The following is a 22,311-nucleotide window of genomic DNA, read 5'->3' as shown; positions in this document are numbered from 1 at the left end:
TGTTTAATGTCTTTAGGGAATAGTCAGCAGTCCTCGAATACAGAAGTGAAGCACCTGAGTTTCAGGCATTGAGGCACTGAGGCACCCAACCATTGCAGCACCAGCAGACAGTATCCCTGCTAAAGTAGGGGGAAGCCCAAGACTGATGACATATGAGCAGAATTTTCTACCCTGGCTTTCAGTGAAGGACAACTCAGAAGCAGATGGACAGCTCAGAAGCAGAGAGAAGGCAAAATTCCAAGAATAACATGAAACTCAGCTAAAATGACAAAGCAGCATTCAGGTCATTGCAAATTAGTCCCCAAAAGATTCACCATCCCATTCCTTCTAAACTGGCACCAGAAAGCCTGGCAAACCCAGAACCTGCCAGCTGCCCAAAAGGGAGATCAAGCTTTTGTTGTCAGTAGGTTTAAGGCTTAATTTCCTCTTTGTTAATCAAGTAACACAAGCACACGGACATTCCATGCTGCAGAGAGCCACAGCTGGATCCCATGCACCACAAGAACAATGTATTCCACGTGGGAGCATCTGGACAGAAGTGATGAGCAGGAAGTACCAAGATCCTGCAGGAACAGGATCCTAACTACAGAGCCAGCCACAGCCCCTGCCTACTGGCATGATGAAGGTCAAAGAGGGGACTGCTTGCCAAATGCCTTGTCAGCACTGCAAGGATTGCATGTCAGCCCAGGTCTCATACACCAAAAATCTGCCTATGCCCTTCCTTTTTCACTACCCAGAGCTCAGGAGGGAATGAGGAGGTATGTAACCACCCAAGCTTTAACACCATGAACTGTGTAGCAACACCAGTTTCTTAGCCTCACTCCCTTTATGGGCCTTTTGTTCACACTGGGACAGGGACAAATGTCTTCCCCTGCCAGCTGTCCTCTGGGCATCAAGAAAACATCTTCAACCTTGGGGGCTTAGCTTGCATCAGTAGCCACGTACTTTCTTCATCCTCCTCATCTGTGCGGCTCAGTGTGTCCTGCGAAGCCTGCTGGGAAGGCTCGCTGTCCTGCTCCCAGACTGTGCCAGTGCCTGTGTTGGAGCGGGACATGGTGGCCAGGCTCAGGCGGTAAGCAGAGGTGGAGGTGCCCACAGTGCTGACAGATGTCTTCCCTTGGTAAGCTGTGCAAGAGTGGGAGAACCAAACCCAAGTTAGTGATGGCACTGGAAATCAATAACCACCCAAGCATTCCTGTCACATCGGGCACCTGATTCTGCCCAGATTAGTGGGACGGGGGTTGGCAGAGGTGACAAAACAGACACAGCTGCCCTGGCTCACCTCATCTCTCCAAAATCTCTGTCTGTTTTTCTTACAACATCTGTTTTTCCCCCTTAACCTTAGCACCATATTTTCCAGATCAGCTTCAACATTTAGGAACAAGGCAAATTATTACCGAGGAAAAAAGGCTGAGGCATTTTCTTTTGAATGTGTTTTCTTAAGAACAAAGCACATAAAATCTCTTGCCGTGTGTGAGCAGTGGCTGCCATCTCGTGGCAACAAGGGTGACCGTTAGAGGAGAAAAGTGTCCCCTCATACAGGAGAGAATTCAGTGCACTGTCAGCTCCGGGACGCTGATCTGGACCTCACAGTAGAGAAAAATCAAAAAGAGACCAAGAGGAGAAAGGAGGAGACAGATCTGCTGCTGACAAACAGACAGACGTTTCTGCACGAGCGGCTTTGGATTTAGAGATGTAGGTGGTGGCTTGCTGCATTGTGGGTTGGGGCCACACAAGCCAGATGTGACAGTGAGAAGCAGCTGCTGGGAAATAGGAGTAGCCTTAGTGGAAAAAATGGGCATGACAAGGTGCATTTCACACCTAACCTGGGCTTCTGTTGGCTGTCCAGTGGCAAGGCTGGGCTGGGCATAGGGCCTGATCCACAGGCAGGCTGTTGGGGTGTGGGTGGACTACCCATTCCCCTCCTAGGCAACTGGCAGGTCTGCCTCACAAGTTAATTTGCGGGTGACCCAGCTGGCCAGATTGGGCCGATGGCCCTTAGCTCTCCCCTCTCCTCCTTACCAGACCCGCTGTGCACTGCCTCCTTCAGGATCTTCAGCTCGTTATTGAATTCAGCAATGAGGGAGCTCTTGCAGAGCGGGCGCGGTATGAACCGTCTCTCCAGCTGGTCAGCAATGTGCTGTCGGGCAGTCAGCTCCTCATGGTTCTCAGCCGGCTGGGCCAGCAGCTGCAAAATTGGGACACGTTAGCATTGCAGGGAAAAGATGCCCAGGGAACTGGGACTAGTGTCCAGACCAGCATGAGCCAGCAGACTGTCTTCTTTGTAGGCATGAGGTTTTGACTCCAGCTATGAGGCTTCCACCCGTCTTTCAGGGACAACCTTGTATTTGACTGAACAGATATCGAAACCTCAGACATTGGTACATGGGGATGAGGGCTTCCTTATGCTAAGCTCTACCCTCAAACATGAGACAGCTCCTTCCTCCAAGATGATTTAGTCTGTCCAAGTGGTGAGACACAGTAGGCTAAATAAGGTGGAGCACCATGTGCTAGACTACCTGGTAAGCAGGGAAGATATCTTAAGCCCTGGCCACCTCAGCCCAGTAGCTGTCTGTCCATCCATAAAAGTCCTGTCAGAACCTTCACCCAAGAGATGGAAAGCAGAGTGGTCCTTCCTGGCTGTTAGCTGTATTGCCTGGCTCTGTGCAGAAGAGAGATTTCTGGAAGATTTCTGACAACCATGCCAACCCCCTCCTAAGTTCAGAGCGTCCACACTACTTCCAAGTGCTCCGAGTGTCTTTGTTGCAAAATTAAGTCCACATGCAAACCCTCTTGGTCAAGCCTGATAGTACTTTCCCATCTAGGGGAACTAAGACTAGCTCTATTCCATGGATCAGAGCTCCTGTGTGACTGGCATACTCTTTAGTGTTGTCTAGGAAGAAGCCCTGTGATTTAGTTTCAAAGGGCTCTCAGGCCTACTAACTTCTGAAAAGTCACTCCCTACATAAACACACAGTTCCTTCCAGGCGTGCTGTTCCTCTGTTCTCAGCAGGGGAATAAAGGATATCTTGCCATCAGGGAGTGATCTATCAGGAGCCAAAGCAACTGTTACCTTGCACTGGATGAAGGGCCGAAGGAGCACAAAGATAGGGATCCGTGTTCGTACGATAAAGTCGAGGAAATCCCACAGGGCTAGCCCTCCCACCTTCCGCAGTGCCATCTCTTTGACTTGCAGGCTCAGCCAGTACCACTGGCTGTCCAGTTGTCGTTCAAAGCAAACAAGGATCACCTTCAGGGCTACAGGGGAACACACACCAGCAAATGGCAGTCAGAGATGTTATCAGTGTCCCTTACAAGCATTGAGGGAGGAATGGGGGGGCCACAGTCGGCACAAGCCTACACAGGCATGCATGCATGCACGTGCACACGCACACCCACACACCTCAGAGTCACAAGTGTCTTTTCTATCAGTCTCCAAACATGGCAGGGAAGGTGGGCAACCTGAGGGCAGGCCTCAGGATCAGGACTAAGAGTCCCATTTCCAGAGAAATTTTCGTACTACACACCTAAGTTCCTCTGTATTTTCTTGCTCTAGCTTCCTTTCTCCCTCCCTGCAGAGTGCTTTTGTCTTCCTGGAATTCAGATATTGTGAAAGCAGCTCAGGGGGGGAATACAGCCCTGGCTGATCAGACAACCTCAAAAATCTTGATCAAGCATATCCACACAAAGAGTCACCCTGTCAGCACAATAACCTGCAGGTTATTTATGGGGTAATGAAAAGAACCTTTCTAGCAGTGCAGCTGCATGAGTCATGGCCAAACTGTAATCTAAACAAAAATACAGTCCAGTAAGCCAAGGGCCGTAATTCAAAAGAGCACTGCATTACAAATGGGCATGAACAGTGATGAGGTTCAAAACAATGCTCTATATTAAAGTGGGCAGTGACCAGCAGTTAGCTCACAGGAGAGACAAGGAATCTCCCCCTTTCCATGCTCCCCTGGTCTGGAACAAACAGGGAGGCCTGGGAATTGTTGGGGGAAGGTTGACTACTCCATCTTTCTTGATGGGATGGCCAAGACATCTCAGCCATCACACATCTGTACCCAGGCTTGTTGGGGTGGGGGGCTAAATCAGTGGTGAACTGCCATTTTTTCATCAGCGTTACCCATTCTTTAGATATAGGTTAACAAAGACCCAAATATAAGTCTTCGGATAAATGCCCTCACGAAATCAGAAACAGAGAAGCTGTTTGAAGGAGTGAGAGCTTTGAGCCAAAACTCTCCCCATATAGCCCCGACAACCTGCAGTGCTGCTGCAACTCCAATTTGATTATTTTTTCTTTCCTTTCACCTGTGGGTCATATGTGAGAAAATATAGTACACCTTGCAGCAGCATACAGTGAGTGGAGGGAATACCAGTCAGTAAGGACCGTGTGTGTGCAGGGCCAGCAGGCAGACAGACTGCATCACACTTCACCCTAGCTAGCCAAGGGCCAGTGAAGCTGTGATATTAGGGGCTGATAGGCAGTCTGACTTGCCTTTTGTGGCTTCACTGCTATATTCTGGCAATATGAAAACTGAGCGACTTCTACCTGTGGTGCAATCTCCTCCAGCTGCAGTGCATAAACTGCTCACATTGCAATACATTCCAGAGATACTCCTGGCTTCACGCTCTGGCCTGACCCCTTGTTCAGGACAAGACCTAAAACAGCTCTAAAGAGCTCAGTTAGCTCCTGCCTGAGACGGTTTTCTTTGGTGCTGTCTACAGTCTTGAATGCACCATTTTATCCCTGTCTCTTCTCAGTGGCTAGCAGAAGCCATCACTCACCCAGGTAGGCAGCCTGGCTGGTGGACTCTGCAAGACCTTCCCGCCGCAAGTCCTTCCCCGCATCCCCTGGGGTGGAGCAATGGGCAGGGGAGCTCTCCAGCATAAAATTCTTGCTGCGGGAAGTGCTGATGATGCGAGGTGGCAGGAGGATATTGATAACAGTCTGGAGCAGCAGCAGGACCTCAGGCTGCTCCAGCCAGGGGCTGTCTGAGATTTATTGGGAGGGGAGAGAGAGAAAGAAAGATCAGGATACATCCCATCAAAGACACCCAAAGACACCCAGACCCTGTTCAGTTCCAAAATGGGGTGCAATCTCAAAGGTCCCCTAAGCCAAAACTCCGTCCCCCACACCTTGTTATGCTGCTTCTCCTCCTGTAAGCAAAGGCAAAGTTTATTTTAGCACAAACACACACACACACAGAGCTACACAGCACAAAGAAATGTCCCGTTCAGTTGTCTCATGATCTCATTTCCTTTTGACATGCCCCTCTCCCTTTACTTTTTGCATTCATTTAGGGATTTACCAGTCATCACCCGCTATAGAAGAAAGCAAGGAGCAGGACTTGTGCCAGACAAGTGGCATGGATTGGGCACACTGTGATCCACAGGGGCACACAATTTCTGTGACCTCTGCTCCCCTTTGTGGCTTCTGGTACAACAGATTTGTCTTGCCCTGCACTCCAGTTTCAAAAGAAGGAACACATCTGTGTAAGACCTGACTCAAAAACCAGGGCACAGCTGAAACAAAGAAACAACGACAACTTCTGCCAATGGGGCTCTTTTCAGTCTCGGACCAAAAGGGCACTTAGCTGACACACTATCAGTGACAGAAAACCAAATTAAAAAATAAAAATAAAAAAATTCAACAGAGGACAGGGAAAGTGCAAACATCAGTTGTCAGAAAAGGGGGAGAAAAATTCTTTTTGTTAAATTAGTCAGACCTTTGCTTCCAGATCCTACTGTGAGCACAAATGGAATCAGTAGGTTTAAAAGCATTCCTTCCCTTCTTTCCTGATTGGTGAATGGGGAGACGACATGGCTTAGGGGGAAATCTTCTTTCAAAGCCTGTGCAGTAATAATAAGAAAGGATTAAATGATTTCATCAGCAGATCACACACACAAGTTACTGTAGGGAATGATGATCCCCCTGGCACCCTGTTTACACAGTACAATACTGGCTTTGATGACCTGATTGAATTAGAAGCCCTGAGACCACTTAGGAGTAAAAGGAATTCACAGAGTAACATAGGTGTCACCTGCTCTTGTCATAGCCAAGATGTCAGAAGCCCAGATTCCTAACTTATAGATATCATTAACAAAATCAGATGTATCCCACAGGAGTCAGCTAAGCATTAGTCCTCAACTCTGCACTGCTGTGAATGGCATCAGGATCTGACCCAGACTATGTGGAATAAAAAAAGGAACAGAGGAAACTGCACAAATGACAAAATCTAAATATTCTGCTGTCCAAACATGGAGGTTATTCCCAAACACATTTTTTGTTCTGCCTCACTTTGTGCTGCCCCATCATCCTCCCTAACATAAAGAATGAAAAATAAACAAAATGCACATTTACTTCTTGACACGTAGTCAAGCCTAAACTGAAAGGTCTTTCATCTTCTTTAGAGGAGGTAATACAAATGACTGTCACTAGAACCTCTGCTCATTTACAACCTCCCAGTTGCTACAGACTTAGCTGTGAAATGCAACTGAAACTTGCAACCCCTCAAGCTTGCAGACCTGGGCTGAGCAATTCCAGGAGAAGATGTTTTCTGATGGGGTGTGAAGTACGTCTATTTCATATCCTGCTGGAAGTACTAGGAATTATGACTACTCATGTGTTTTTCTGACATGTTTGGTTTTCATTATATTTAAAGCCCATGAATGAGTGAATAGGGAGAAGAGTATAATAAAAGTAAAACCTCCTAATACTTAAAAAAAATATATTATTAATTTGGTATCTGGTTTTAAAAAAGAGAAAAGATTTCAGAGAAGGTGAAGGTGGCCCTTTTTTTGCTTTTGATTAAAGAACCATTACCTCAGAGCTGGAAGAAATCTGTCCTCTTTCTGTGTCAGTTGGTATCAAAAAGTCCTTTGGTGCTTCATGCTCTGAAGGACAGCACTGTGTTTTGGTCCCTATAAGCCTTCCTTCCCAAGCCACCCTGCTGCTCAGAAATACCTGCTGAAGTATTCAACTGGATGTGCCAATGCATATTTAAAAATGCAAGCTGGAGCTAGGTTAGGAAATCTGTCCGTCCTTTGGTCACCATTCTGTCTGATTTCATGCCAATGGGGAGGGAAAGGGATACAGAGGCAGAAAGACTCTCTAATAGTTATGGCACTGCTATGAGAAAGGAATAGTGATGAAATTCCAAAATGTCCAGGATGGTTTTTGTTTTTATTCTGGACAACAAGGATGCTATTGAGTCAGCAGCTGAAAAGCCAAGTTGCCCTGCTTTTTTGAGCTGGCATACTGTGTGACCAGCTCAGGTAAGAGCAGAAGAGCACAAACTCCACTCTCACTCAGTTGCACACATGGTCCCACAGGAAAAGAGGTAAGGTTGCATGGACATGACTCAAGCCAGGGCCCATCTCCCTGTGGCAGGAGGCTTATGCTAACTCCTTAGATCCTGCAGAGAATGCTAATGTGCTTGTCAGAGCCTTAAACAGCATCAATCAGCCAAACTCCCTGGCCTGTAATGGCAGTGTTAAGCTGATGGATGCTTGCTGTGGACTTGGCCCGAACAGGTGAGTTCTAAGCTTAGTTAAAGCCTTCAAAAAGAAGGGAGAATTTACATGTTGCTTCTCTTTCTTTTTTGGTGTATGTTCCACAGTTTTTGCCCAGCTTTTGCAGAAAGAAAACAGAGCACCGATGAGTTGGTGTCTCAACCAGAAGCTATAACGGGCCTGGCCACAGGCCAGGGCAGACACACCTGTATCTGCAATGCTACAAGCCGGACAACAGCTGTGCTGAAGGGCAGAGGTGGCGAGAGATAAGGGCTGAGATGAAGAAGGGGTAATCCGTCAGCCACACTGGAGGGTCCTACCACTCCCATCACCTGCAATACAAACAGAGCACATCACCACAACTGACTACTTACAGTTTCATCCATGCCATATCCTCCAACGTCAGTGAAATGGAGGCGCCTTCCATCGAGCACTGAGTTGGGGTGGATCTAGGAGAACCAGCCCCCTCAGTGGTCCTTGCAGGAGCTGGGGCCAGTGAGGAGAGGAGTTCTAGCAGGGAAAGGGAGAGGAGAAGAGGGAACCAGCAAGGATGAGAGGAGTGCACGGGTAACCTGGTACATTTATAAATGTACCCAGTACCAGCCCTGAATGACCAGCACTGGACCGGTGGAACAGTTAGAGTTGGAGGATATGTCATGTAACGACTGTAACAAATAAAAATACGTCATCAAAGCAAAAAGTCTGCATTGAAACTGGACATCTTTTCCCTTCTCTTGCTGATCTACTTGAAAAATAATGTCCTAAGCCTGACCCAAGCCGGGTTTTGTACAATGTTCAGATTCCTCTCAAACACAGTCTGGTCTTAGGAACTCTAAGTATGATTCATCTCACCTGACCCCAGATGTCTGAAATAGAGTCACCTGCATGTGATCTGGTTGTCTGGAACTCCTTGAAATATCAGCACAAGAAAATAGCACTTCTAGGGGAGAGTTGTTTGAACTGTTTTGGCTGTGTCCCTCAGGAGGAATTAAATCACAGGTCTGCATATGCCTGTTTCTCTCCATGACTAGACACATCTAGATATGGGAACAGGGAGAAGCTACCTGGCAGACGCCTAAGCTCAGGGGAGATGAATGCACTCGTTTTTTATCAAATTCAGTGTGGGGAAAAAGGCAGTAACCAGTTTTCTGCCAGAAAACCAAAGGACAATTTAGAAGGGGAAGAGGCAGAGCCCTTTCTTTATATCACTATTGATTATCATTTAGATATTTCCCCACCTTCCTGGCTGATCTCTCTTTGGGCTTCATGAATGCAACTGGTCTACATATGATACAGCATGCAGTCAGGGGTGCTCCCACAACTCACAGTGGCCATAGTTCTGACAGCTAAAGGTAAAACACTTCTAACAGTAAGAGTACATCATTTCCTGGTAGCTCTCCCTGATGTTCCCAGCCAGCTGAATGTAAGCATGACGACTGCAATTCAGCACTGCAGAGCCTTCCGCAATTTTTACAGCACTGGCTAATTCCTAATGCAGGCCCTTTGGAGAGCTTGCTGGCATGATTCACTTTGCCATGCTTACTTGCCAAACTGCAAGTCCATTCTAAACTTGTATTTGAGCTAACTCTGTAGCCACCTCCCCATGTAGCGTTAACCCTAAGTAGTTTGAGGGCCTCCAAGTAGCTACCTCTGCTTGAACAAGGAAGAAGTCTCTTATGGACTCCAACAGGTTGGAGCTTCCCTGCCCTTGCAGTGATGAGTGTTGAAAGGACTTGAAGGACAGGAACCTAGCAAAAACTGATACTGCCTTTTAGCTGATGATCATTGTTTTTAAAGCCCCTCAGAGCATTGGTGAACCCTCAGAGGTTTTTTGTAACTGCTAGAAAAAGTTACAATATTTATGTTCTAAGGAGAAAATGTTATAAAACCCAACAACAATAAAAATGCTAGTGCAGCCCTTCGCCCTTTATTTGTATTTTTTCCACATGGAATGAAAGCATGCATGTTTTTCCAAATGGCTGGACTTACACTGGTAGCAAATTGAGGGTTTGCCCTCAGTGTAACAGCTCCATAAACACTACAATCTATCACTGAATGACCAGACAGACTCCATTTGTACCATGTCTCTGTTGTAAGACACTTAGAGCATAAATTCTACTATGAGTGGGATCTGAACATTGTACAGTGCAAACCTGTACTAGATCAAGCCAGGGACATTGCAGACAGTGTAGTGAATCCACTCACGTAAACCCTTCTAACTAGCCAATGTCTGGTGGCCTCTGACAGAGCCACCAGGGTCCTTCCCCACTGGAGACGGTAGGTATCCCCAGTGCCACCCTCTCCCCGTCTCTACCAGGTGTGTGCAGTCTCCACCACCCCACTCTCCAACTTGCAGCCCTCAACTCTCAGCTCAATCTGGCAAAGGTGGATCTTCAAAGTGGTGCGTGGGAAGCAACGGAAATAAATCGCTTGACCACCACTACCGGTCACTGTATCTCCCCATGCACCACTTCAAAAATGAACCTTGCTATCTCTAGTGTCACTTGCGAAGTCCCCTTGCGAGGGGTAAGGGGGACAGGTAAAATGACAGGAATGGGAATGAACTGTCATCTTCAGTCCAGAGAAGTCAACAGCAGGGGGAGGTTTAGCAAAGGTTCACGGGGTTGCCGCTCAGCTACTCACCAGATTGACACACACATTGATCAGAGACCTAAGGTGAGGCAGGAAGGATATGATTGGCTGCCTCTGAAGTGTCAAACAAACCCCTTCAATCAAATTGCTGGCAGGCTCCCACTCAACCTGGCGCCTGCAATACAACAGTAGGTGCTGTTAGCCGCGGGCCTCCTGCCCCCCACCAGACGCTCGCAAACATGGCGACCAACATGAAGTGACGCCCAGAGGAAACACTTCAGACAGCAACGACGTCCAAGATGAGCACAAAGTGCGCAACAGAGAAAAGGTTTTACCCACGCAGCTCAGGAAAGCACAGAGCCACAGAGCACACTGGGCGTTTGAGTGAGACAAGAAACGTAGCAGAGGGGTCTGCGCTAGCAACACAAACCCCCCTCACAACAGCAGTGGTGGATGAGCTGTGTTTCAGTCTGTGATGCTTCCCTCTGACAGATGGTGAACAAAAGGGAGCCACCAGACAGCTGTCTCAGGTGTGCCTGTGTGGGGAAAAGGTCTGTTGTGCCACACTCCCAACTAAGAGCGACTCCTCCATCTCTTGTGGCTTGTGGATGTTCTCACTTGAAGGGAACAAACCCCATCAGCTGTGAGCACCCTCTGTAAGCTACTTTGCAGTCTAGTCTGCTCTGCCAGAGTGACTCCCAGACACAGTCTGCCTTAAACGTAAACTGGCCCAGCAGTACAATCTTTACCTGCCTCACCCTACGCAGGAGGGCTGATTCATTCCCTACCAACACCAAAGTCCTTCATTCCAGATCCTTTCTTCCCTGACACTTCGCTTTTTTCACCAAAACAGCTTTTAGGGCTTGTGACAGATGCTGCATGGAGTCCCTCCTAATCATAAGCAGACACAGCATAGGTGGTTCACACCCTTCATCTCAGGGCCTGCCTCTCTGGAGTAAGTAGAGTTCTCAAGTGAACATCTGACTGTGCACTTATTGGGACAGAAAGACGAGGCTTGCATAACTTGTTAGCTCAAGAGTAAACAATATCCTAGCCAAGCTCCTCAGTGGACTTCTTAGAGACACAGGGGGGATCAAGTGTTCACTATGTAAGTTCTTGTGCAGACCAACATACATCTCATCTTTCAGCATGCACTGTTCCTAAATCTCCAGAATAGTAGTTTGTTCTTGTACTTGTTCTTACACGTACGCTACTCCAATCAGACACTGGTTTTGGAGTGGGGTGCTCACAGGAGGCAGCGTATAAGATTCTGATGTGAGTACCCCAATGGATGGCTCCTGGGGTCTGGCACCGAGTCCCATCTCTAAGAGACTTCTTGGCCCAATGATGCGTAAATGTAGTTGCTGCATTTGGTCCAGTGGCTTTGCTGTCTCTGTCCCTTTGTGTATGGAAGAGCAATTTCAGCCAGGCATAGGTACAGGCACAGACAGAGAGAATATGAAGGGAATTTTAATTGATGAGCATTCATTCAGCTTACACAAAGAGGAAAGACCTTCAGGAACAGAAAGACCACTAAGCTGCCTTTGAGGCAGAAGAAAGTATGAGTGAGAAAAGAAAGAATAAGTGAGAAGCAGGCAAGACAGGGCAAAGAATCAAACCAACAGGAAGGAGAAGCATCAAAATTTCTGCCTCTAAATTCCCTAAAAGGGCAGAAGTTTCTTAAAGCAAATTGTTAGCCAAAGGAAAGTGATAGATAGTGATGCCAGAAGGAAGAGTTCACCTCCCTATTATTTGCTCCATCTTAGTTGGGTACATATGATTCCTGCTGGGACCTAAAGTTTTGTGTCTGAGTCCTAAATTCTGATGTTCTCTAACATCATTTGGCTTCTCAGCTGAGACTGCCAACAGAGTGACTAATTCAAGCAGTTGAGGACATATGCCCATGAGGGTGACTGAGACCAATGACTCTTTTTACTCAGATCACTGGAAAATCCACAGGGCTGAGATGTTATGCTACCCAGACTGGATTTGTATCACTGCTTCCGAGGTAGGAATGCTGCATATTGAATAATTCTTGAAGTTGACAAAGCCTGTACTATAATGCTACTATGTGATGCACCAGGCTTTCACTAGTCACTGACTAGATGCAATCACTGCAGTTCTCTTCCCTTTACTAAGGAGCATTCAGAAGCTACTGCATAGCTCCATACCATTTTTATCTTTACAGAGAACAAAACAGTATTTTCATGAGAAGGCAAGAAATACTCTTACTACAGTTTAACTTTCCATTAAAAAATAAAATTAATCTCCTCAACTCACAGCTAAAATAATAAAGAGGGTAGTGAGATGGTACAAATCTGAAGACTTATTTTGGAGAAAGCAAAATGAGATTTCTGAAAGTTCTCTCTGTAGTTCTTAATAACCATGTATTTCTTCTCTTGCTACCAGAAGACACAACAAGAATGTCACCATAAATGCACACTTACAGAGATAAAAACATCTGTTCATTTTCTGATATGTTGTAAAGGTTCACTGCAACATGACAGTTTAGTTAGATGACATACCGACACTTCAAGGCTTGCAACATCAGAAATGGACCCCATTATACCTGCTCACCTCAGAGTAGGCATCTTGTGAATTTTATTGAACATACGATCCAATCTCTTTAAGATGAGGATAAGGGCAGGTCTCACCGCCTCAGCTGTCCAGTCAGTGATGGGCAGCATCTCCATGATGTAGCGCCGGAGACCTCGGCTTTCCATCGTCTGCGTGTCATAAGGTGCCAGTTTCAGCAGGGAATGTGCGATTTCTGCCAATCTAAAACCAGGGTTTGTTAAGAGGAAAATCAAATACAACTTGCATTTCTCCACACATGCCAATGAACTAACAGATAAATCTTCAGTAGCCTAGTAAAAAGATGCAAAAGTCAAATGTGCTGCTATTTAAGCTCTTAGACTTGATACCACAGTTCCTGGTCTCTTAAGATTCTTTTGCTGGAATCACTGTTTATATTTATGTACACGTGAATGGTCTAAAGAAGATTTTTACATTGATATTAAATGCACCAAATGAACATCAGGAATCACAGATTTGTGTAGCTAAAAACAAAGTACCTGAGCTGTTAGTAAGATTACAACATGGCAAATGCCTGTGAAATACAGCCCTGACATCACCTGCACGTCAATTAATGAGTGATCTAGTTTGGGTTTGTGCTTGTTTTTCAGCGTCACCACTTTAAGAGGTCTCACTGTGCAATTTTCAGGTGTTAAATTTTAAAAATAATGTGCCATTACACAACATGTACTTTGTATGATTACTCCCTGCAGCTTTGATTTGTTTCTCCTAACACCTCTACAGATTGTGTTGCTATTGCTTCTTCTAACCCTCTCAGATGGCCTCAGCGATGGCATTTTCTGTATTGACTGTGAAATACCATGGCAACATTTAACTTACACTTGGAGCCTGACAAAGACTACTGAAATACTTGAATATTTGCAGTAGACAAAGTAATAAAGCTACATCTACTAATAAAAGGGATAGAAACCTGTACACTCCCAGAAACATCAATAGACTTTGTAGTGGGCGATTGCAGTACAATCCTAATCGTGTTGGGGGGGGCTTCTTCTGAAATGCCTTCAACTAATGGAACATATTTCTATTCTGTTTAAAATCTGCCTAGCAATATCAAGGGCAACGAGTTCCTCAGATTAACCAAAAGTGCTATAAAAGTGTTTCTTTATCCAGTATTTCTTTATTATTACTTTTTACAACTACTTTGTCCTACTATGGAGTAGGTGTGTTTTCTTAAACACTGTGAAATTTAAATTATCATATAATTATGCTTCTTTTTGGCAATACAATATCAGTGGCACATAATGGTATATGAAAACTTTCTTATGCATTATAAAGTGCAAGATCGATCTCATCCAACTTGAGACATCAATCTCAATTAATCTTCTAGCTCCATTCATGCAGAAATAAGCAACCAGGGAAATTCTTATCTTCCTGAAATACTGGGATAAACAGCTCATTGAATGCGCATCTCCCTTTTCACTGGGTCCAAAAAGATCTTTATGACTTTTGCAGACTAAACATTTAACTTTTAAATGGCTAAAATTGGGTGAGATGAATCCTGTCTGAAGTGACTAGCATATTCTCTTATTTTCTGAAGTCTCTGAAATGGCATCTGTCAAGCCTCCCAAGACCATGGCTGTCACATCACGTTCTGGTAAATCTTCTCTCTACTTAGAACAAAGTTTTTTTTCCTACAGTGGTTAAATCCTGTCAGTCATTTCCCTCATACTTATGAAATGAATTTAAGTAAGAATCATTTTTATTTAGGGCTAACTATGATAAAGCAGGTCAGGTTCCAACCCCAAGAAAGTGGTTATTTCTAGCACTTTTCAGGAGAAATCCAAGAGAATCAGAGCACAACTCATCATCTTGCGCAAATCAATCCCTCAGTTTTACTGCTGTAACCTTTGACCATGAAAGACCTTCTCTCTTGAAAAGAATGCAGTATTTGCCAGCTACTACTGTGTACTGAGGCTCTGCTTCACAGAAATCTCACAAGAAAGTATCTTTCCAGAAAATATATCAGTAACACCTTCTGTACACATGGATTTAAGTTTGTGAAACTCATCTTTTAAAAAAACATGTAGAAATGAAGTTCCCCCATTACTGTTAAACTGCAAATAACTTCTGGGTAGTACACTAGAGCATTCTGATGTTACATACAAATTTAAGACTAGGATAGTAAAAAGAAGCAAGCCCCCTACTTTACCACATTAAATAAAAAGTTCATTCATCAGACACATGTTCCTCACTCCCATTGAAATCATGAAAAAAATCCCAACAGGTCTAACCAAGGACATAGTCTTTCCTGAGACTCTCACCTTTGTTTCTAACATAAGATTAAAGTTCTTATCTCGGGCTTCTATTGCTAAAAGTCATGGAGTTTGTAATGCAGCTAAATAGATGTATTGATTTCTGAGGCTTGTGTCCCTTGCAAAAATGTAAAGGTGGCACTACAAAAGCAACCATGTCCATCGGGTTTTCAGGTTTTTTGCAGCCAAGTGCTACATAAGAATGACATGCATCTGTGGAAACAGATATCTCTTGTTTAAAATTACCCTCTAAATTATTAAACATTTGCCAGAGGATGGGAACAGCAACATTCAATTAGTATGCAAACACACAAACAAAACAAAAAACACCTCCCAACTCCCAAAAAAATTTGGGGCATTTGTTAAACAAGACCTAAATTAATGTCAAACACAATTCTGTATTCTATAGAGACAGCCTGAATCCAAAGATCTCTAATAGTGACAGAATCTGCCAGCTAAGGGGCTTTGCCATTTTTTTCAGAGCATGCATGTAAAAGGTAGAAGAGCTTTTAGAGGGTTTTCCTTGGTCCAGGGGCAGGAACAGAGCTGGCTCAGTGCATTGCTAGGATCTGTCACCCTTCATCTCCCTTTACAGGGTATTCCTGAGGAAAAAACTATAGCTCTCAGAGAGGAATAATTCACAGCCAGAATGGCCTCTTGGGGTTCAGGAAGCAACATAAATTACTGTTAAGGTGGTTCTGATTCACTTTTGAGGCCAGTCCCAAACAGCTTAAGATATCTTTGCTATCTTTCCTATTTATGTTAATACTCTACTGAGCACTGTTTAGCTTAGGCCATAAAAAAAATGCCTCTTGGTATTTAGCTATTCTGTATTCAAAGAATGATCTTGAAGTATTTCTCTGTTTCATAAAAGAATTCAGATAGCTGTCTCCCTGTGACCCCTTTGCCAAGCGACACACTAGGACTGCCTCATATTAATCCCAGTTTTCCATCTGACAAGTGTCAGTCAGAACAGTGCTAACTATGGCTCACTCAGAGAGCATCTGTGCTGTTTTCATTGAGACACAACTTACCATGAAACAATTCTAATGAGTTTGTGTTTCCTGAGGGAATACTATGCAAGAAAGGGGTTTCCCCTGAAAATGAATGAAAAACTGACAACAGAATCAGGTCCATTACCTCTTGTCCCAGTTTTTGTTGTCTTTTACATCTGGACAAACTTCTCAGTAGCAACTTATGCTACTTTGTGTTTACCATGAACAGCAAACACAGAGAAGAGAATCACATCCAAAGTGCTTAGAAGGCCCTACTCCCAACTTCTTCTAGGTCAGCACCACGTGAAATGGTTTGCTGTGAGCATCCAGCCAGCAAGCTGGGCTCAGTACTGCACCTTAATAAAAGACTTGAGCACCTGCTGCATCACATGCTGAGGTGGTGGTCCTGTAAATGCCTTCTGCCCTATCCTCCCCTGTATTTCAGGCATTTATGCAATACAGTGCAGTGGTTGATCTGCCTTTCTTGCTTGTTAGCAGGTGGTTCTGATGCACAGTGTCACAGGAGAGGATAAAGGTCGTATTCAGCCAGCTAGGCAGCTTCCCCACCTCTTGCCCTGCAGAGGCAGCCTTATCTGCTCTGCTCCTCACTGCAACTTATTCTGATATATCAGATGGGCTTCTGCAGACCTATTTCATCCACTGGAGATGGGGATCTGAATGAGACCACAGGAGAGCATATGAAACCTTCTTTATACACAAGCAGCATCAGGTACAATCTAAGGAACATCCAAAACAAGCTCTGCATGTTTCAGACAGCAACATGCAACTACACTACCAAAAAGTGATTGTCTGCTATTATGAAAAATTAAGAGCTAAAATAAAGGAATCCCCCTGCAATGAACTAGTAAAAGCAGAACGCCTGTGGAATACCTCATGTGGGACTTCACATCGAGCAGCTCCAGAGAAGTCACTCGGGGCTCACCAGCCAGATTCTGCAAAATCTTCAGCCTTGGACCACAGTGCTTGTAAAACTCTGTGCAGATATTCAGCAATGACTCCCGCGGTCTCCTGAACTCCTCTCTGGCAATTCGTTCATCCAGCTCCTCTCGGGGAAGACCCTGGCCCTCCTCCAGTAAGTGAAGGTTCTCCCTGGAGGATATAAAGTGAGAAAAAGTAGGAAGTGTTATATGCAGTGGAACTCTTCAACTTGTTTTTGCAATGGATGCTTTCTGCTGCAATTGAAAAGAAAGATAGTTCCATCCGCAATTAAAAAAAAAGGGGGGGAAATTATGATCTGCAAAGTCTTGTTAAAAATGTAAATAATTTCCATATAAACTATCCTTTGCTACCCTCCCCTGAAAAAAGGCTGCCAGTCACAGCAACAGTGGGTGGGACCCAGTGAAGCTGGAAACTGCTGGGGAACAGTTCATCACATGTCAGGAAAGACTGGGCGAAGATTTCACTGTACCTGATAAAGTGTAGTTTGGCTCCCTGTTCTGGGTACCTGGAAAAAGAGAAACAGTGTGGTTTTAAACAGCAACTTAGTAGTGCCTAAACTATGCCTTTCTGACAGAAGGTGACACTTAGCCCAGAAATATACTCGTCACCGGCAGTATGGTGTCTTGTGTGACTGGAACAGTGGCTACACATAGTTAAGTGACCACATTGAATAGCCTTTACCTCCCAGCTGGCAGCAAACAGCAGATTCCTATAGTTACTGCCCTTATGATGAAAGGAAAAATTCAGGCTTAAAAACCATAGCCCTCTTTCAAGCAATTTCTCTTACTGATTTTCACCCCAGTGCTTGGTCTGTTTCATGAAGCCAGAGCTCACCTAGTGGAAAGAATACCTCAGTGGGTTTTTTTTGTTTTATTGTCATTTTCTTGTCACTTCTTGTTGAGAAAGCATTAACAAACCCTGCACCACTTGGCTAACAGGTCCAAGGCTGGAACAGTGATCATTCTACCATCACAAGACTCCTGCTGTTGCTAGCAGATGTCTGTTGCAATGATAAGACAACAGAAGAAACAAGGGCAGGAAACCTGGAGCAGTACAAAAATATTTTGGATCAGAGACCGAACATTTGATAATCAGAAAGATCTGGAAACATAAACCAAGGTGTCTGAGTCACACAGCATCAGGAGTCTCTACATTGCCTGTCAGCAGATACATATTAACTGCTCTCCAAAATCAGCAGACAAATAATAAAGCACTACTTTCCATTACACCTTATTTTCCTTAGACTGGGCAATCTTGCAATGGAAATAAATGGCAAATATCCACTTCAGACTTGATCATGAAGGGGTTTATCTGCTTCTCAGATCCGGCATTGAAAGTCAAAGCTGTGTTTCACCCATGCCTGAATCGGTCTTAAAGAATAACTGACTGATTCCAGGAGTTACCAGCCAAGATGTGTACACTACACATCTATAAATTGACATAATAGCCCTTTGATCATCCATGCAGAGAGTGATTTCTATCTCACTTGAATACAAAAAAAGACAGGGAATAACTTGGAAAGCGTATCTTGCCAGAAGGGTGTTCCTGATTTAAAGTCCTGTACAGCCCATGGTATTATACTAGACTATTGGCTGGGCACAGACTTCCTATCAGCTGTTACAGACAAAAGAGAAATCCAGAGGAAATACTCTGCTCTGGAAGAACAGCTACTCCACCTTTTGCTAGGGAAGAATTCCCTTCAAGGTCAGCACAAACATTCAGATTTTAAGCACAGTAAGGCATAGCCTGGCCAGGAGAAGGCAGGGCTGCCCAGAAGAGTAATCAGTACTGCAAAGAAAACCTTCATATTCCCAAATGCTTGCAGGTGGATTTTGTAACAAGATTTCTGTCGTGGTTTAACCCCAGCCAGCAACTAAGCACCACGCAGCCGCTCACTCACTCCCCCCCCATCCAGTGGGATGGGGGAGAAAATCAGGAAAAGAAGTAAAACTCCTGGGTTGAGATAAGAACAGTTTAATAGAACAGAAAAGAAGAAACTAATAATGATAATGATAACACTAATAAAATGACAACAGTAGTAATAAAAGGATTGGAATGTACAAATGATGCGCAGGGCAATTGCTCACCACCCGCCGACCGACACCCACCCAGTCCCCGAGCGGCGAATCCCTGCCCCCCCCACTTCCCAGTTCCTAAACTAGATGTGACGTCCCATGGTATGGAATACACTGTTGGCCAGTTTGGGTCAGGTGCCCTGGCTGGGCATGAGAAGCTGAAAAATCCTTGACTCTAGTCTAAACACTACTGAGCAACAACTGAAAACATCAGTGTTATCAACATTCTTCACACACTGAACTCAAAACATAGCACTGTACCAGCTACTAGGAAGACAGCTAACTACATCCCAGCTGAAACCAGGACAATTTCTTAAAACCTTGCTCTGTGACTGAGTAAATTGTCCAGTGGCCTTGTCTAATTTGCAGCAACCTTACTGGAATGGCCAATATGGCCAAGGAGCAGTATTACAGTCTGCTGGTGCCATTTCCTTCCTTATTTCCTTCTTCCGTGTGAAGTTATTTTTGTGTTTTTGTTTTTTTTTTAAGAACAACAAAAATATTCCCAGTCATTCTTCCCTTTCGCTCAAATTCTCCTCCACCCACTCCTCTGCTATCTGTAACTGCAAAAAAACCCCAGACCAATGTGGAGGTAAAGATGATAGAAAGAGACCATAGGAAGAGTAAAAGTAAAAGGAAATGGGAAAGGAAAGAAAAGAAAATTAAAGGAGGTGCCAGTCTCTCTGAGTCTCAACCAACATGCATTTTGAGCTTTTACTGCTGTTCAGTCTCTCAGAATAAGGCCAGAAGGATCCGACCCTTCTGCTATCCAAGCGTGTTCTGCCCAGTGGTCGTTTTGACAGTGGACTCAGAAGCAAAGCAGAGAACTGAGGGACATAGTTGCTTTGTCAGTATACTTCTAGAGAGCGAAAAGGGACACAAAGAAAAAGACATTTAGGATGGGTGTCATCCATTTTGATATCCTGGTCTTCTATTTAGTCACATGGTTTTAAACTAGAAATTCTAGTCTTGGGGATTTTGGTTACTGTCAGAAATGCAGTCCTGGGCTATGTGCTCTTTTTATCTGACTGTTTTCTCTCACAGTACCTAGAGCAATTCCTCAGACAGCTGAGGAAGTGCTCCAAGCACTCTGAGCAATGAGATGTTACCTTACCCAAAAACAAAAAAAAAGCTGTTTAGAAAAATGAGAAAGAAAGAAAAGACCACTGACTTACCTGGTGTTCACACCTGCTGACATGGTGTGGTTTGCTGTTGTGGTCCCTTTATGGCCTTGGTCACATCGACTCATCTGTGGGGCTGTCATAGGCCTGACAAAGGGAAGGTGAAGAGCACACTAAAGACTAAATCTAACAAGTGCACTGAAATTCTGCTTCTGAGCTGGTGAAATTCGGCACTAATTTACCATGTCTAAAACTCAACCATTACTCAAGCTAAGCTGCGTATCGTGACCTCCTGTGCATTCCCTCTCCCCACGCTGATAACCAAATGCAGGCTCAGACCTTTGAACCATGTGGGTTACCTGGTGAGAACTTCTACACTGTACAAGAGGGCCTGCAAAGAGGTGGCAAGGGCAGCCATAGCAGCAATCTCCTCACGAGCTGCTGTCACAGTCTCCACTTGAGAGGTCTGTCGTTTCAGTTTCTGCAGGTAACAGGGAACCAGCGCTTCCAAGACCATCAGCATCTGGAGGCTGGAAAAATAACCAATACTTGGTCTGTTTTATTTTGTCAATCCTGAAACTCACAGCAGGCAGAGGCTTAAGTTTCTATCTGAAGACCCCTGGATCTCTCACTAGCCTTGTGATTTCATTACTTCTCACTAGATAAGCAGTCCTGGGCCAAAGCAACTCTTGGATCAGAGACTTCAGGGGGAAATTAGCTAATGCATAAAACAATAATAATAAACCCAACCTGAACTTCTGGGTATCTTCTGAATATGTCATCCATTTGCAGATATTAATTTTCCCTTCCAAAGACTCTTTTCTTCCCTGGTTCCCTCTTGGAAACTAAACTTTTTGCTTTATCAGTTTACCTCAACTCTTGTCTTTCTGCCCTTTCCAGCTGCCTCCTTTCCCTCTCTATTGCTTCTTGCCAGCAGAAACCTGCAGGACACAGTGCGATCCCCACTTGGAAATACAGCTTACATGTTGCTGCTCATCCAGTTTAGTGCTGCAGCTGGTGGCTGGCAGGATTTGGAGCTGGTGCCCTAGGAAAGGTATCAACGGGCAGAGGTTTGGCCTCACAGAGGAGCCCTGTGCTTGCAATGCATTTCTATATCCTCTGCCTCCATTTGTCAGCCTTGCTTTTGCATGCTATATGCAGCTTTTATGCCTTTTCTGAGTCTGCACAAACCAAGAAAACAGATTAGCACCTTCTGAATGATTCAGGAGCATAGGCCGCCACTGTCACACACAGTTTGATGGCTTCACTGATCGAAAAGGTCAAGTCTTCATTCCCATAGCAGAAGTCTGAGGGAGTAAAGCAATATGAGAAAACTATCACACAGACATACTGAATACTGAATGTGAAAGGAGCTAGCACACTGCTTCCTTTTTCCCCCTCTTTAGTTCCTTGCTTCTCATGTTAACAATCCCCAATAGGCTCTTGATTTTTGACAAAAATCTGTCTATATAAAGGAAATATATGCTGCACTCCCATTTGCACCCTGCTGTCCAAGAACTCAGTAGGTGAGAAACAGTTCTCAATAGGTCGACTCATTGCTGAGCATAAGGCCTATTGCTGCTAATGGAGTCCCATTTCAAACATCACCCATCACAAGCAAATCTCACACATGACAAGGACACATGTCAACTTAATCACAATTTTTATGCTCCCTCTGCTTTTTCCTAGATGTTTGCACAGCACTAAAAATGATGCTGATACACCACTGATGGCAGAATACAGTTTTACTTCTAAAAAATCAAGCCCCTTCTATACTGGTAGCCACATGGGCGCCAGCACAAAAGTGAGTCTGGTTTGCTAGTGATTTGAGAAAAAGTTTTCAAAAGCATTTTAAGTCCCATACTACAAATATTACTTTGGGGATCATTAGTGCAAGGCACCAAGAAACTGAAGTATCCAAAGAATAATACTTGTAATACAACTATAGTCCCATTTTCAGAAGTGACTTTGGTATACAGGAGCCCAAGTCAAAGTTAAGGTCCTAAAGCATGTAAATCACTTTGAATAATGGAACTTGGAAGTCAGATGTTTTAGGTAATTCTGATCTTCATATGGAAAATACCAGGCACACAACATACCATCCACAGTCCCATCATCAACACACACTTGCGAATTTTCAGAGATGCCTTTGAGTAACCCTCCACAGAACCCCCCCAAATTTTATATAAATGTTTACTACAATCCA

General features: G+C 44.5%; 1 protein-coding gene across 14 annotated transcripts in view; it reads right to left on the bottom strand.

Moving 5' to 3' along the window:
- UNC80 (unc-80 homolog, NALCN channel complex subunit) overlaps nt 1-22,311 on the bottom strand; it is a 133,605-nt gene that overhangs the window by 13,511 nt on the left and 97,783 nt on the right. For 13 of the 14 annotated variants that reach the window (XM_069782006.1, XM_069782004.1, XM_069782010.1 and 10 more), the window contains 13 exons: nt 21,316-21,412; nt 20,465-20,635; nt 20,160-20,252; nt 17,379-17,414; nt 16,841-17,059; nt 12,685-12,885; nt 10,159-10,282; nt 7,722-7,847; nt 5,730-5,853; nt 4,789-4,995; nt 3,074-3,258; nt 2,023-2,188; nt 946-1,125 (listed from right to left, as the gene is read on the bottom strand). In XM_069782006.1, coding sequence (XP_069638107.1) covers nt 946-1,125; nt 2,023-2,188; nt 3,074-3,258; nt 4,789-4,995; nt 5,730-5,853; nt 7,722-7,847; nt 10,159-10,282; nt 12,685-12,885; nt 16,841-17,059; nt 17,379-17,414; nt 20,160-20,252; nt 20,465-20,635; nt 21,316-21,412 — 1,929 coding nt within the window. Of the gene's footprint in view, nt 1-945; nt 1,126-2,022; nt 2,189-3,073; nt 3,259-4,788; nt 4,996-5,729; nt 5,854-7,721; nt 7,848-10,158; nt 10,283-12,684; nt 12,886-16,840; nt 17,060-17,378; nt 17,415-20,159; nt 20,253-20,464; nt 20,636-21,315; nt 21,413-22,311 lie in introns of those variants that run through there. The other variant, XM_069782018.1, reaches the window with a different exon arrangement.

This window comes from Haliaeetus albicilla, chromosome 4, assembly GCF_947461875.1.
Source record: "Haliaeetus albicilla chromosome 4, bHalAlb1.1, whole genome shotgun sequence".
NCBI classification, from domain to species: domain Eukaryota; kingdom Metazoa; phylum Chordata; class Aves; order Accipitriformes; family Accipitridae; genus Haliaeetus; species Haliaeetus albicilla.
This window is presented reverse-complemented; position numbering and strand designations above follow the sequence as displayed.